Source organism: Amphiprion ocellaris, chromosome 2, assembly GCF_022539595.1.
Source record: "Amphiprion ocellaris isolate individual 3 ecotype Okinawa chromosome 2, ASM2253959v1, whole genome shotgun sequence".
In the NCBI taxonomy this organism is placed as follows: Eukaryota; Metazoa; Chordata; class Actinopteri; family Pomacentridae; genus Amphiprion; species Amphiprion ocellaris.
In genome coordinates this window covers 22,859,194-22,873,570 of record NC_072767.1, presented here as the reverse complement: position 1 = coordinate 22,873,570, position 14,377 = coordinate 22,859,194, and the positions used below count along the sequence as shown (strand labels likewise).

At 38.8% G+C, this 14,377-nt stretch overlaps 1 protein-coding gene and 1 long non-coding RNA gene across 3 annotated transcripts; one reads left to right on the top strand and one right to left on the bottom strand.

Moving 5' to 3' along the window:
* On the bottom strand, positions 1 to 11,176 carry ddx49 (DEAD (Asp-Glu-Ala-Asp) box polypeptide 49). Its single transcript, XM_023278249.3, has 13 exons — positions 10,929 to 11,176; positions 10,187 to 10,310; positions 9,691 to 9,776; positions 9,180 to 9,301; positions 7,975 to 8,162; positions 6,394 to 6,534; positions 5,956 to 6,031; positions 5,508 to 5,584; positions 5,273 to 5,370; positions 5,092 to 5,166; positions 3,636 to 3,724; positions 3,059 to 3,130; positions 1 to 269 (listed from the first exon to the last, which is right to left on the bottom strand). Exons 1-13 carry the CDS (start codon positions 11,041 to 11,043, stop codon positions 96 to 98), a joined length of 1,437 nt encoding a protein of 478 aa, XP_023134017.2. The 5' UTR covers positions 11,044 to 11,176; the 3' UTR covers positions 1 to 95.
* Positions 6,876 to 9,542, top strand: LOC129350541 (uncharacterized). Of its 2 annotated transcripts, XR_008603977.1 has the most exons (3): positions 6,876 to 7,423; positions 7,560 to 7,667; positions 9,173 to 9,542. It is a non-coding gene; the product is annotated as an uncharacterized LOC129350541 (long non-coding RNA). The 2 variants fall into 2 exon arrangements; XR_008603976.1 differs by having other exon boundaries at positions 6,876 to 7,667.
* Positions 11,177 to 14,377: the final 3,201 nt, after the last annotated feature.

Below are 14,377 nucleotides of genomic sequence, written 5' to 3'. Positions count from 1 at the left end.
TGCAGTTTTTACCATATGAAATTTATTTTCAGATTCAACAAATATTACAGGTACTGTACAGAAATGAAACTTGCAGTATATACATGAGGCAGTTTTCACGCCGTTGCCTGCTCTGCTTTTTTCTTGTTCGGTTTTCTTTTCATCGGTTTCTTTTTCTGCTGTCCCTGTTTCTGTCTCTGAATGCTCTCCTGGATTTTCTGCTTGAACTTCTTCTTCTGGTTCCTGATTTTCTCCAATTCGGCCTTCCGCTTGGCCTCCAGGTCTGGATCCTGAAACAGCAGCAGGATCACAAATTAAAAAGAAGTCACTCTTTATTACCAGAGTCCTCAAAGCTTAGTTTTGATTCAGGAATATTCTAATCAGCCTTTTATTCCTCTTGGTTCATGTTCTGTGAGATGTGAGCGATTATTCAGGGTTCACTTCATGTTCACATTGGTGCTACATTATAACGATACAGTGATCCCTCGTCTATCGCGGGGGTTACGTTCCAGACCCCCCCGCGATAGATGAAAATTCACAAAGTAGCGACCATATATATTTTAAGGCTTTGTAAACCATCCCTACAGTCTTATTAACATTTCCCACACTGTTAAAAACACTTGCTATGCTCTTAAACCCTTTCTACAGCCTTAAACCTACGTAATTCTAACAACATAAAATTCTTTATGGGTACTCACCAGTGAATACACTACAACTTAAAAGATGAAGATGATGATCTATTAGCTGTGTAGTACTGATTATGATGAGATGAATGTACTGCACAGAGAGAATGGACGAGATGCTGAACGCTGCTATAGACGAGGGACAGAGGAGACTGATGCTACAGTCGCTGAGCCAATCAGCGTCCAGCGCTGTACACTACGCATTTTATTTCGATTTAATATTCTTTTGATATGTTTTAATTATTATTGTTGAGATTTTTTTTGTATTGTTTTAAATTTTTGAGGCTAGAAAATGCCTATTTTGCTGCAAAATAATAAATATAAAAAAATACCTACATACTGCAAAATATAGCGAAAAATCCGCGATACAGTGAGACTGTTAAAAGTGAACCACAATATGGTGAGGGACAACTGTATACTGTAATTTATAGGTCTTTAATTATTCTTCTAATGGTTATGGGAAAAAAAACAGACTGGATGATTGCCAAAGCCCGACAGTTTTAAGTTGTGTCGAGTTTCTAAGAAATTAATATTCACAAAAAAAACATTGTAAGAACTGCTTCATGTAAATATAACCCAGGTTTAAATTAGACTATATTAAAATAATAGAGGATCCATTTAAAATAAAATATACGATACGTCGTCCTAGTCATGTGACTTTTTACCTTTCACCTTTGCTCTCTATACGTCACTCTCGTCAAGTGACTGTTAAACCTTTGCTCTCGCTCAGCTGTGTCCGACCAATCACATTGCTCGCTCAGCTGTAGCTGACCAATCACGTCGCTCGCTCGGCCTGTGCCGCTTGATACAAGCTACCCGGCGGTGGTTCCCCTTTAGTAGCGTGTTGGGGAAACACACTGGATATCTGCCACAGGTCAGTAGAGCTTGGATCTATTAAAATAACCTTTCTAACATCAAAAATACTCATCCGATGGTTATGTTCTTTTTAGTCCTCGCCTACCGCGGGAGTAGGAGCCGTTTGGCCGCGGTATATGTCGGGATTGTCAAGGGAATTGGTGAGTCTGTCTGTCAAATGTTTGTTTGTTGGTTGCGCTAGCTTAGCATTAGCATGTCGAACCGAGGCAATTCTATAGACTGGCTACATAGCACCTAGCCTTTGACATGCTAATACAGCGCTCACATTCATTCAAATATAATCGTTCTTTACGTTAAAGAGCATTCAAATATTAATAGCATTTTGACAAAACATTGGTCAAATGATTTTGTGAACTTTTCTATTTGTTCTGTTGTTGCAAATGGGATGAACTGACTTATGGAATGAATCATTGATGTTATATACTGTGTACACAAGAAAAGAATTAATTATTGGAAGTAACTGAACAATAATTGAGATTCTATGAATTGAACTAGCTAGTGTTGATTTCTGATGCATGGTCCTGTTTATATATATTATACAGGCCAGGTCCCCTTGCATCCTGTTGGGGTAATCCCCAGATGGCGAGCTAAGTTACCTGGAGTCCCAGAACCTCGGTCTACACCTTCTGCTGGTACTGGTAGGAGGCTGTGGCAGCCTTTATCCACCCCCACGTTTACTCTCGCACACTCGAGGCCTGAGGCCTATAACCTATGGCCCATGGGCATTGGCCAACTTGTGTGTGGGACCTTTAAGGACTCTTTGAATTATACCCGGTCGAAATGAACTGAACAACGTGTCCGGACCGAACTGTGCAGTCCTAAATCCATCCGTGCATGTGACTAGATCCTAAACTGGTTTCCCCATTGTGGGCTGAGCTGTTTTTTTTTTGTTTTTGATTATTATTTTGTAAATCCTCCACTCAAGTGCACTTAAACAATATCTCTGCAGATCGTAAATATTTGGGTTTTCTGTTTCTGGTTATAATTTATGGTTATATTATATTTTGTATGTCAAAATTTACTTAATATATGGTACCAACACCAACTTTGAATTCCTGTCTTGTTGTGTTTTATTATTGCACTATCACCTCCGAGAGTCGAGCCAGATCTTTTGAACTAGCCTACCTTTAAATCCTAAATCCTAAAATATTGAAATAAATATTTGGGCCACATGTACATGTTACATAAACACATAATAATAACCAAGTAAAAACTTCACTTCGTTTGCTTGTTCAGCTGCTGCGCACTGACTCTATGTAACAATTAAATAATAATAAATAATTGAACAAACCCTCAGATTCCCTACGATTAATATACACAATACATTGTTTTCTCCAGGTAACCTAAAGATGACAGTGTTTATAAATTAGTTATTTTTTTAGGTGTTACAGTCACCTATGTGAGCTGGAAGCTTCACTGAACCTGACCAGTGTCAGATCACTCTGGTCATGTCCACACGTTAAACACAAACTGTAATTATGTGACTGGAAGCAGAAACAGAAATGTTTTCATGTACTCGCCTTCCCCTCCAGAATCAGCTGTTTCCTCTTGTTGATCTCCTTTTTCTCGTCAAAGTCCGTTGATTCAAGTTTCTGTAATGCAGAGTTTACAGTCAAAACAATGTCAGTCTAGTAAGTCAAGTCAGTGTTACACAAAGAATCACATTTAAAGCTACAACCATTGAGCCAAAATGGTTTCCAGTAGAGAAAGTAGACCGGTGTTGCAGATTTAACGAACAAGTTTAATTATTACAGTTAAGACCCAACAGTGTTGTTTATAATGTGAATTTGCCTAATTATTTTGGGTAAGACCCCACAAATACAAATTTACCCGACTGAATGAAATATTAGGATTGCTACCAACACCATATATAATACAATTAAACCCAGTGGATTCAAAGGTTCTCTGAGCAACATGATGTGCTGTCTTAAACATCCACAACATCCAGTCTGACAAATACAAACATGTCAATCACTGTGGAAACCTTATGCAATGCTTTTATAGTTGTGGTTGTAATTTTTGGCCTGTTCTATCACTTTAATCTGTTGTGCACTGAAACAATAAGAGGTGAGATATGAAAAGAAGAAGCACTCGTACTATTTCACACTCCCGCCGTGTGACGTTGACTTGGGTGAGGATCTTCAGGACTTCTTTCTCCTCCACAGGATATTCTTTCAGTTTGGTTTCTGTTAAGAAAAAAAACCACATGCCAGTTATGGCTATTGAACCATTTTTAGCACAAACTTGTACGTCTCCTAAGGAAGAGACCGTGTATCTGTCCAGGAGCTGATCATGTGACCCGTCTCCTGAGCTTCAGGATTGTAGAAAAGGCAAATAAGCAGAGCAGCACTGATCATCCGCAAGCAATGAATACAAATGTTCACATATCAGCTAATTTAATGCTTTGAAAGTCAATGTTTTTACTAGTGGTGTGATGCAATAAAAAATTATTCTAATTAATTAGAGGCTTTGCAATTAATTAATCGCGATGAATTGCATTTTTGCATTGCAGATAGCAATATTTGACACAATAAGCAAAGTTTTTCAATTCAAATAAATTTTGGTTGACTGAATTGATGAATAGACATGTACGTGAACTTAAACAACAAAAATGTTTGTTTCATTTATATTTATCTTTATTTTTTATCTGTCTACTACATTCACCAATTACTACAAACTCAAAGTCCAATTATAGTGATTATATTCAACATTTTGAAACTTTTTATGAACTCAAGCACTTTCAATGTCTTGAAAAGTTGTCTATTATGGGATGGCTACACTGTTTGCCTGTACCAGGACTGTCATAGCTAATGTGTGCCCAGCATCGTCAATGTCTCGCTTTCCTTCATCGTCTATGTGAAACACGCTGCACTGCATGCTGGGTGTGTTGCAGTGTCTTTCGAGCTGCGTTCAGGTGTGTCTCCCCGGAGCTCATTTGCATAAAGTAGACTTGACTTCTACTTTATGATAATTCGGTGCGGGGAGAGGAGGTCGGGAAACATTCATGAAACATCTAAACTAGCTGTCGAACTAAAACGAGGACAGATTGAATAACTGCACAGGTTATTTCTCGCCTCAAATGCTTTCAGAAATACTTTTTGTTGAAATGTTTGTGTAATAAAAGAGAAAGTTTGCGGCCGAGCCAGAATGTTGGTCCGATGTTTCTACCAGACCGAGGTTAAAGCACTGTCATGTGACCAGCTAGTGGCCCACTACGGTGCGTCCTGTGCATCTTCTTGGCACTGGCAGACTTTAGGTTCATTACCGCCACCTACCAGGCTAGAGTTTACATCAGTGTTACCGCTGTGCCAGAACTTAGGAAACTGAGAAAGGTGTGATTAAATGCGTTATTTTTTTTTAACCCGCCATTTTTTCCCCTAATTAATTAATTGAAATTAACGCGTTAAAGTCCCAGCCTTAGTTTTTACATTAATGGTGCTTTTATGTACATGTTTTGCTTTTTTATAAGAGAAAAAACATTCAGAGGAGAAGAAGTTCCATAAAACCTGCAGCAGTTTAAAGGCGCTCTATCAAGGCTCCTGGTGTGACTCACCAGTTTGTTCTTCTATGGAGTGAACCAGGTGGATGTCGTACTGGGTCACCAGCGTGATCGACACTCCGTTCCTGCCTGTAGAAGCAGAACATGTCATCACATATGAGCCGTATGCATACAGAAATCCTCCTTGGAGAACACTGGAGGGGAAAAAAATGATCTTATCCAGTAAAACCAGTACCTGCTCTTGCTGTTCTTCCGACTCTGTGGATGTAGATCTTGGGGAGGCCGGGGGTGTTATGGTTAATGACGACCTGGACAGTTGGAATATCCAAACCCCTGCCAATCAGAAAGAACAGCATGATCTGGACTGACAGCAGTCTACAGCTGCTTGTAGGAGTGATTTCAATTTAAAACTCTGTGTTGCAACTTTAGACAGGAGTGATTCTGTTTAAACACAAATTAAACTTTCTTACCTGGCAGCAACATCAGTCGCAATCAGGATCTTGTAGACGCTGGCCTTGAACTTGGAGAGGTTTGCAAATCGTTGTTTCTGCAGAATATAAAGAACAAGCTCATTTATCTGGTTGAATCCGCTTTAATCCCTTATGGTTTCTATATTATCACCAAGTTTTCAATCTTTTTGTCCCTTTAGCGAGACAAATTTAATTCCATATCCAGCAGAAACTGAGGAGTTCTCAGGACTGATAAGAGACACATCACTGTGTTGGAGGAAATCTCTCTTCTCACCTTTATCTCACACAAAAGCAAAGTCAAGTTCTTTGTAGGTGCAGACTTAATTGACCAGTAAATTAGATTGGAATACAGTTGTCACTCCTGCAACACGACCCTCAATCGTCCTTCAGCAGTTTACTGGAATGTGTCTGATGATGATGCAGGTTTTGCTGTGCAGATGAGTCTCACCTGTTTCATCATGGAGTGCAGGGAGATTGTTGGAAAGTTAAATTCCCGCAGCATCATGGTGAGGATCTGGCAGTTCCTGAAATGACAATGACAACGTAATGTCATAAATCTTCTCACATGAGCCCAAGTCATCAAAAATACAAACCTTGCTACACTGGGCGTCTTGTTTCAAAAACTAATTATTTTTGACTTGTTATTCCCATATTTAAACAACAGAGGCCAAAAGATTTACATTACTTTTACATCGAACTTTCTCCAGTTGTTACACAAATAGAAACTTTGGGCTGGTAAGAATTACAATCCAGAATCCACTCCACCATAACGATCACTGCATGCTTCCTAAAGGCTGCAGGGGGGTTTTGTATGATCTCTGCATTAGATTGACCAACTACTCTGTAAAGGTGAATGTGGCCTTCAAACCACATGTGTTCTTCTTACTTGCATGTGTTGGTGAAGATGATAATGGACCAGTCGTCATGTTCATCAGTAAACGTCTGGATGAGGTGGACCAGGTAGGCGTCCTTCACTTTCTCCGGGGTGAGGATGTATCTCTGGTCCAGCTCCTCCACTGTGCGCGTTCTGACAACAGCATAACAAATCACTATAACCTGTCGACCAAATAGACTCTAGATCAGGGGTAGCCAACACGGTGCCCGCGGGCGCCCGGTTGCCCGCAGAGACCATGTGAGTTGCCCCCAACACATGTTCTAAAAATAACACTAGTCACCATGAAATTCCTTATAAAAATTATAGTTGCTGTTCTTTTTAAATCGGAAATACTTACATTAATGCTGATTTTAAATTACAATATTTATTTATTTATTTATTTGTTTTTTAAAAACAACAACAACGTCTTCGGTGTAAATGAACTTTGACCGTCTGAGTCAAAGTTCACTGCGCATGTCAAACCACCACGTCACTCTGCTGCAGCGTCCGGGCACAGACACTTTGGGAAGCTACATGTGTTTTTTTTACCCCCAAAACATGACAGAGAAGTGAAAGAGAAAACACTATTTTCACGATGACTGGGAGGAAGAGTTGTTTTTCACGACAGTGAAAGATAAATGTATGTGTCCTATTTGCGGGGCGACTATTGCAACGGCAAAGCGGCACAATGTGGAGAGACGCTACTTTACCCGCTACAAAGCTTCCATGCTAACTAGCCACCTGCTAGCGCACGTAGACTGTATGCGCACTACGGACAGGAAAAGGCCGGGACTTAAAGGCAGCTTTGGCATCTGCTACTCGGCGAAAAGTTTCTTCGTGGAGAAAAATGTACCATTAGATGCATTCAGGCTTCATTGTACGATGCAGAGGTGATCCAGACTTCCCAACATTCCTACATTACCACTGCAGCATTCACCAGCAGGCCATATGTATGTACAAAAGTGGCCGGATTTGATCATGTGATGACTCCTGTCGTGAAGATCATAAATGGCTCCAAAGCCAAACAACCAGGACATTGAAGGTGCTGCTGGAGGAGCTGTTAGCTGAACATGGTGACCTGTTACTACACACAGAAACCCCATGGATCAGCAGGGGACCAGTTTTGCAGCGTTTTTTGTCACTGTTGGCCGAAATCAAAGAGTTCATGCAATCCAAAGGGGAAGACACCTTGCTGCTTGAGGACACTGAGTGGATTCTTGCCCTTGCATTTTTAACGGACATCACTGGGAAACTGAACCATCTGAACTGTGAGCTGCAAGGTAAAGGTAAGACATGATAAGCTCTGCAATGCCAGGCTTCCCACTAACACATATTTACAGACAGAGAAAGAGCTAACACATGTTGTCATTCAAAACGCCGTGCCATTACACAAAAATGTGAAAAATAATTTGTTGAAAACATGTAATGATTTGTTGTTATGATCTGTTAAAAATGTTGCAATGCTAGTGAAAAACGCTGATGATTAGTACTAATGTGATAGGATTCATTTCAAAATGTGAAAGAGTTGATTTTTTTTCCTACATAGCTGATAATTTGTCCAAACATGTGAACAGACAGCAGCAGGTTACTCACTCTGATGTGCTCTCCCAGAAGAAAGGTTTGTTCATGGCGATGCTCTTCAGCTCCTGCAGGGTGTCAGTCAGTGTGGCGCTGAACAGCAACGTCTGCCGTTTGGCCGGTAAAATCCCCATAATCACCTCCAGGTCTTTGGTGAAGTCAGTGCAGCCCTGCTCCAGCAGCCGGTCGGCCTCATCCATAATCTGACAGACAAAAGGAAGACGTCACAAACCGTTAATAGCTGAAAGACGGAAGAAACAATAGATGATAAAAAATTCATTCAAATGTCTAAATGTGTTTTATGGGTAAACTGTTCACAGAATTCTTCAAATACACATCACTGTTAAATTACATATATATATATATATTATTTATTTATATATATATATATATATATATATATATATATATATATATATATATTATTTATTTATTTATTTATTTATTTATTTATCTTTTCTTTTCTTTTCTTTTCTTTTTTTTAAAGGGACACTGTCAAGTATTCATAATACTGATTCCAGCACTGGATTGCGCTTTTTTTGTCAAGTCTATTGAGACACATTATTACATAACCGAAAGTTTCGCAGTGGCTTTAAAGGGTTAAGGCTTAAAATAAAAAGGTATCTTGCATATTATGATGGTTTCTAATGTGTTATAAGTTGTAGGTGAGAAATAAAGCATCAGCCTCTTTTGCACAAGCAACAGCTTATTAGGGATGCGTGATAACATCAGTATCTGCTGATAAAGGCTTTAAAATGAAATATCAGCATTGCCTCATATTTAACACTGATAGGCAGATTATGTCTGTCGGGCCAAAAGTTCAGAGTTTTGTTTGAAAACGTTGCATTAAAAATAAATTTGGCACGTTTTAGACACAAGGTGAAGTAGTTTTGTTTTTTGCCTACTGAGTGTGTTCATGTAAAAAGCTGTCTACACCTGCCAGTGGGCGTCACTTTAAGAGCAGGCATAATTATAAGTTAATCCCATGACAGGAGAGACCTGATGTTCTCTTCAGTTAGGTACAAAAAGTATGAGACTATACTGGAAGTCAGGCAAAATGAGCTCAACAACAGCAGCATTTTGGGCTATAGGCACATCATGCATCCTGGCAGTTTATATACAGTGCAGCTGTCTAGACAATGACACACTTATTATCTGGTCTAAACTTAGTCCGAACGTAATCTCAAAAAAATCTTCTTCTTGGTGTTTCCAGGACTCACCAGGAACTGGATCTTGCTCATGCTGAAAGTGTTGGAGCTGCGGATGTGATCGGCCAGTCGGCCCGGCGTTGCTACGACCACATGTGGTTTGTTGGACAGCTCCAGAGCCTGACTCACCATGTCTGTCCACAACACAGCAGAGTCAGTGTCAGCACAGCAGAGAGGCAACAGACACTATAAGTGCGAAGGTCATCGTATCAGGCAGCAATATTTACTATTATTTTAGGACATGTGTGTTGAAAAAAAGCTTTAACTATGAGTAGTATCTGTAGCAGCTCCTTCAAAATTCACAGTATGAGCTCAAAAATATCACTCTCACGTATACTCTCATGCTCAATGTACAATTAAACAATCAAACACCTAATAGAGGAAAATGATGACGGCTTTCCAGTTTTCTCTGCACAGACTACATTAATGTTAGCTGCAGCTCCACTCTGAGACCTCACTGAAAAACTCATTCAGGACTCTAAAGTTTCTAATAGAAGCTTCTTGCACTGATGCCCACACTTACCCATTCCACCGACGATGATACAGTCTCTCAGTCCCAAAGGCTTCCCCAGGACTCGAAACTGCTCTGCGATCTGATAGGCCAGCTCCCTGTGTGACATCACATTTACAGCATCGTGAGTTGAAAACGGAATCTTCAAAAGTTTAAACATATTTTTCAGTTAAGTATCATCACCATTATAGATTTGATAGAAACAAATTTGAAATAATATTTGACTTTAAGCTTTTAAGATGTCCAAAAATAGTACAATTTAAATATATATTCATGGGTTTGAAAAGAGAGTCTGCATTTCTTTTTATTGATTTCTCAGAAACATTACTTTGGATGTGAAGCTGATTTATAACTGACATGCCAAGGGCTTCAATATTTTGGCTGACAATCTACTATAATATCAAATAATACAAATTAAATTATCTGATGTGAATAGGAATGTTCAGGAAAAAGAGGCACTTCATATAAAGCATAAAGTGTGTCTGTGTCCCCCGTTGACAGCTCTGACCTGGTCGGAGTGAGCACCAGGCAGAAGATGCCATAAGGCTCCTCTGAAAGTTTCTGCAGAACCGGCAGCACAAATGCTGCCGTCTTCCCACTTCCAGTCTTGGCACAGCCCATACAGTCACGACCTGTTTGACAAAACACACATCGTTCATCTACACTGAGTTCTGGTGTACTGACATAACAAGTGGCCGAGCCCAAACTCCCTTCAAAAATCTGATAATTTATTGTATCTTAGCTTATCTGAACTTTGACACACAATAGTTTCCCAAGTTTAAACATTTTCTGATCTAGGGGTAGTTGTGATAAATTCGTCTGGACTTTGATGGAACATATTTAGACTCTGACTTGGTTGTAAACCTCTACTGTGTATTTTAAAAGGGAAACAAGCGAGAAACAGCTGCCTCGTTTCAGACCTCTGAAACACAAAACACACCATTTAAAAGAGCTGAAAGGCGGATTTGATTTAAGCCACAGGCCGAAACGAGAAAATGTACTGAGTCTTTTATTACTTATCACCTTCTGGGTGTTTATCTTAGCTGATTAGCATTGAATTGATACATTTCTGAATGGAGATCTGCATTAGTTGTGAAAACTGCTGGTTCGACCGAGTAAAAGCAGTCATTGAGATATTTACATTCTAGTTAGACTGTCAGGTGAGCTACTTTTAAGCCAAAGATTTGATACAGCCATAGACTGTATATAAAACATTTATAATACAGTCTTTGCTCGTGGTTGTGTTTTACCCTCTAGTATAGCTGGCATGCAGTTTTGCTGGACAGGAGTAGGTTTGTTGATTCCCAGCTGTTTACACTGTTTAACCAGCCAATCCGACAACCCCAGCGACGAGAAGTCCCCCATTTCTGATCCACTTCTTCCTCCGAAGCGTAACGAGATATTCAGTGTAGGTGTTACGACAAAAATAACACTAAAATACACTATTTTGTTATCCAGTCGCACATCCTCGTGTGTCGCATTCACGGTCGCCGGATGATTACGTAACAACATGGCGTCTTCTTCGCCGCAGACGGAACGACTCTGTTGTGTAGTTTCCCTCTGCTGGTCAGGTGGAGGTGGGTACACTCACCCAACTGTTAATTTATTATTATAAAAAGAGGATGTTCAGCGGTTTAAGTTTTTGATCCTGGATAAATTTAACCTCTCCTGTCGATATTAGGTGAAGAGTCTGATGTTAGATCTGCAGTAAGTTTGCTAACTGTAAATTATTTTAAGTTCATTCAACTTAGAAATGTAAGTTCCCCTGCTACCCCAAAGATGTGAGTAAACTGCATTTCTGATTATTAATTACTTCAAAGCTATTCTTTGAGTTGTGAAAATGCAGTCTAGCTGAGTTACATTAATGTAGCTTGAAAAGTTAAATAAACTTAACATGTTAAGCAGAATCAACGAGTCCCATAGACAGTCGTTACCCACAGACTTGCTTTAGTTTAACATTTTCAATCTTTCAATAGTTTCTTCTGTATTAAACACTGAAAACTTACATCCTCATCAGTGAAGCAATGATTTATTTATTCATTTATTTATTTAATCTGGGTCAGTACTAAAACAATGTATGGCTGCGCTCCAAATGACTACTTTTGCGGAGGATTGTTGGCCAGGAAAGCATGTTGGCCCGCATACTGCAGATCCTGACAAGATGTGGTATAATATTGAAGTATTGTTTGGCTTATTGCATTTGACACACAATCTTAAGGTTCATACTAAGTCGTTTTCTGGCATACTGTAAATTTTTGTAGTATTACAACACATCCTGTGAGGCTGCTTCTAGGAACAAAGAGATAAATATTAAGTCTACAATCGTAGGGACTGAATTCAGTACTAAACCTTTTCATGGCGAGTATTGTTTTGATGATTAGAAAAAGAAGCAACCATGACTTCATTTTGCAAAGACACACAAAGTTTCCACCATGCCTGTGTTCTCAAACTACAAACACAGAAGAGTGTCTTTAGAATTTTAACTCTGAAACAATACGTGCTATTAAGTTTGCTTATAGACCAGTTTTGTTTCTTATAAACTTAATGAAATCCTTTATTCCACTCAACATTTAAAGTCAAAATGCCTCAAGTTGCAAGAACTCATGTTTTAAGTTGTAAAGTGCTGTGGAACTAGAAACCAAATACACATCACAAATTGAATTAACTAGGAATTCACCCAAAAACCCATATATCTAAACTCAGTAACCAATTAAAGATAAGTTGAATTGACAGAGTTTCTTTATTATATTTTGCATTGTGGAGCCAGTGGCATCATTAGATCTGAGTGTCTGAGGCTATTGCCCTGCATGTTTTATGAATAACCCTTTTATTGTTTTACATTAAAAATTTTAGAATAATCCCTTTTTTATGAGGCACAAGAGAGATTTTTATTTTACTATCCACGGGTACATAAATAACAATAAGCTATGATACAAAATCAGATATTTATTATGACTAACGTGGGAAGTGGGAGACAAGCGTAATATTAGTTAAAATCTAAATAACACCGGAGCTAAGCAACAGTAGATGAGACCAGAGAGAAAACTTTTAAGACAAGTAGAAGTCCAAAAACTGAAAACAGTTATTACATCATTGTTGCACTGCCTGCTCTACGTGCCTTTTTAATTGCAACCTGGGGACAAATGAAGTTTTCTTAATCTGAAGCAGAATGAAACTAGTTTTTGCATCAGAACGTTGTTTTTTCTTCCTTATAAATCATGTGATGAGCCCTTAGATTTATGTTCTGTCCCTGCATATGAAACTGTATATAAAGTAGTTCAAACTGGCTCCACCTGCAGCAGCTACAACAGTAGCACACTGATGCTTGACTATTAATAATCTGATGATGTTTTATATAATAATGTGACAGTCGGAGGCACCAAACCAGTACTTTCACTTTAGTAATTTAACTGCAGGACCTTGAGTGCTTTAATAAGATGATTTCTCAGAAATAATTAGTAATACAGGATCTCTTGGCTTCACTGTAATTTAGTGGTACACATTCACAAACAAATTTGCCCACCCAGTGGGGCTTATGAGGCTCCTGAGGGTCTTGCCAGCTTTGCCCAGCTGCTAATCTTTGTGCTCAGCGTAAAGGAATCTGATGTTGGTGTAACACCAGACACACAGATAAATCTTCCATTATTTCCCATCAGTCGGCCAAACTGCCAGCACCTCCGCTCTAGATCTGCTGCTTTGTCTGTGCTCCAGTGCTGAAGGACTGCAGCACTGAAAACAAAGCAGGTACATGTCTTTTTTTTTCATGGCCAAGTTTTTATAAGCCACCAAAGTGAACAGAGAACTGTGAGCTCAAAAATATCACATAATCAGCTCCTCTGCACACGGTTTGTCAGTTTGGTATAAAATCCCTCATTTGTTCCCGGCCTCTACATTGACTAACCTGAATGAATAATATTATATTTCAACACACTAGCAAAGCTGAATATAAACACTCTCAGATGCATAGATGGGACAGAATATACTGCCCTGGTTCTGTAAAACCCCAGCTTTTATTTGCTCCTGACTTCTGGCTGCTGTCTGTTCAGTGGACAAGAGAAACTGTGTTTGTGATGCATCTTCTTTAAAAATATTCAAAGAAATATGGCTAATTCTTTCTTCTTTCTGTATATTCAAAAACTTTATGGCAATGAATATTTGTATAACTTTAAATATATGCAGATCTTTGCATTGGATTTTTCAATATTTCTTTTCTTTTCAGTCTGTCGCGTGTTTTTTTTAACCATAAAATGATCTTTCAGCTGTTTGATAGAGTTTGCCTGTTGGAAAATTTCACCATTCAGAGCATGGCAATGAAGTGAGACAGTGTTTCAAATCAATAAACATATTTTATTTTCTCCACATGGGAGAAAAATCTAATTGTGTCAGGTTGTTTATTTCATGGTCTGTTTTACTCTGTGATTAATAACCACCAAGATGCAAAAAAAAAAAAAAAATAAAATAAAAATCTATCAGACATTTTATCTATCATTTCAGTCTGTATTATTTCTAATATTTTATTTTATATTCACCATTTTTATTTTTTCGGCTGTACCTTGTGAAATTTTACATCATTTGTCAATTGTTAGTGACCTTTATTAGTCTTTTTATTATGATAGGGTGACTGATGTGTGCCTCAGTGTGTTTACAGCCTCCAGATGCTCTGCATGGATGTAAACCTTGAACTTAAACCTTGAGCTTC

Bases quoted from the DNA above. Each gene is read 5' to 3' on its own strand.
- ddx49 (XM_023278249.3), bottom strand. From the start codon at position 11,043: ATGGGGGACTTCTCGTCGCTGGGGTTGTCGGATTGGCTGGTTAAACAG. The intron at 5,167-5,272 runs GTACTGGTTTTA...CTGCTTCTACAG, and splicing joins CGGAAGAACAGCAAGAGCAG to GCAGGAACGGAGTGTCGATC. The intron at 3,725-5,091 runs GTGAGTCACACC...TTTTCTTAACAG, and splicing joins CTCCATAGAAGAACAAACTG to AAACCAAACTGAAAGAATAT.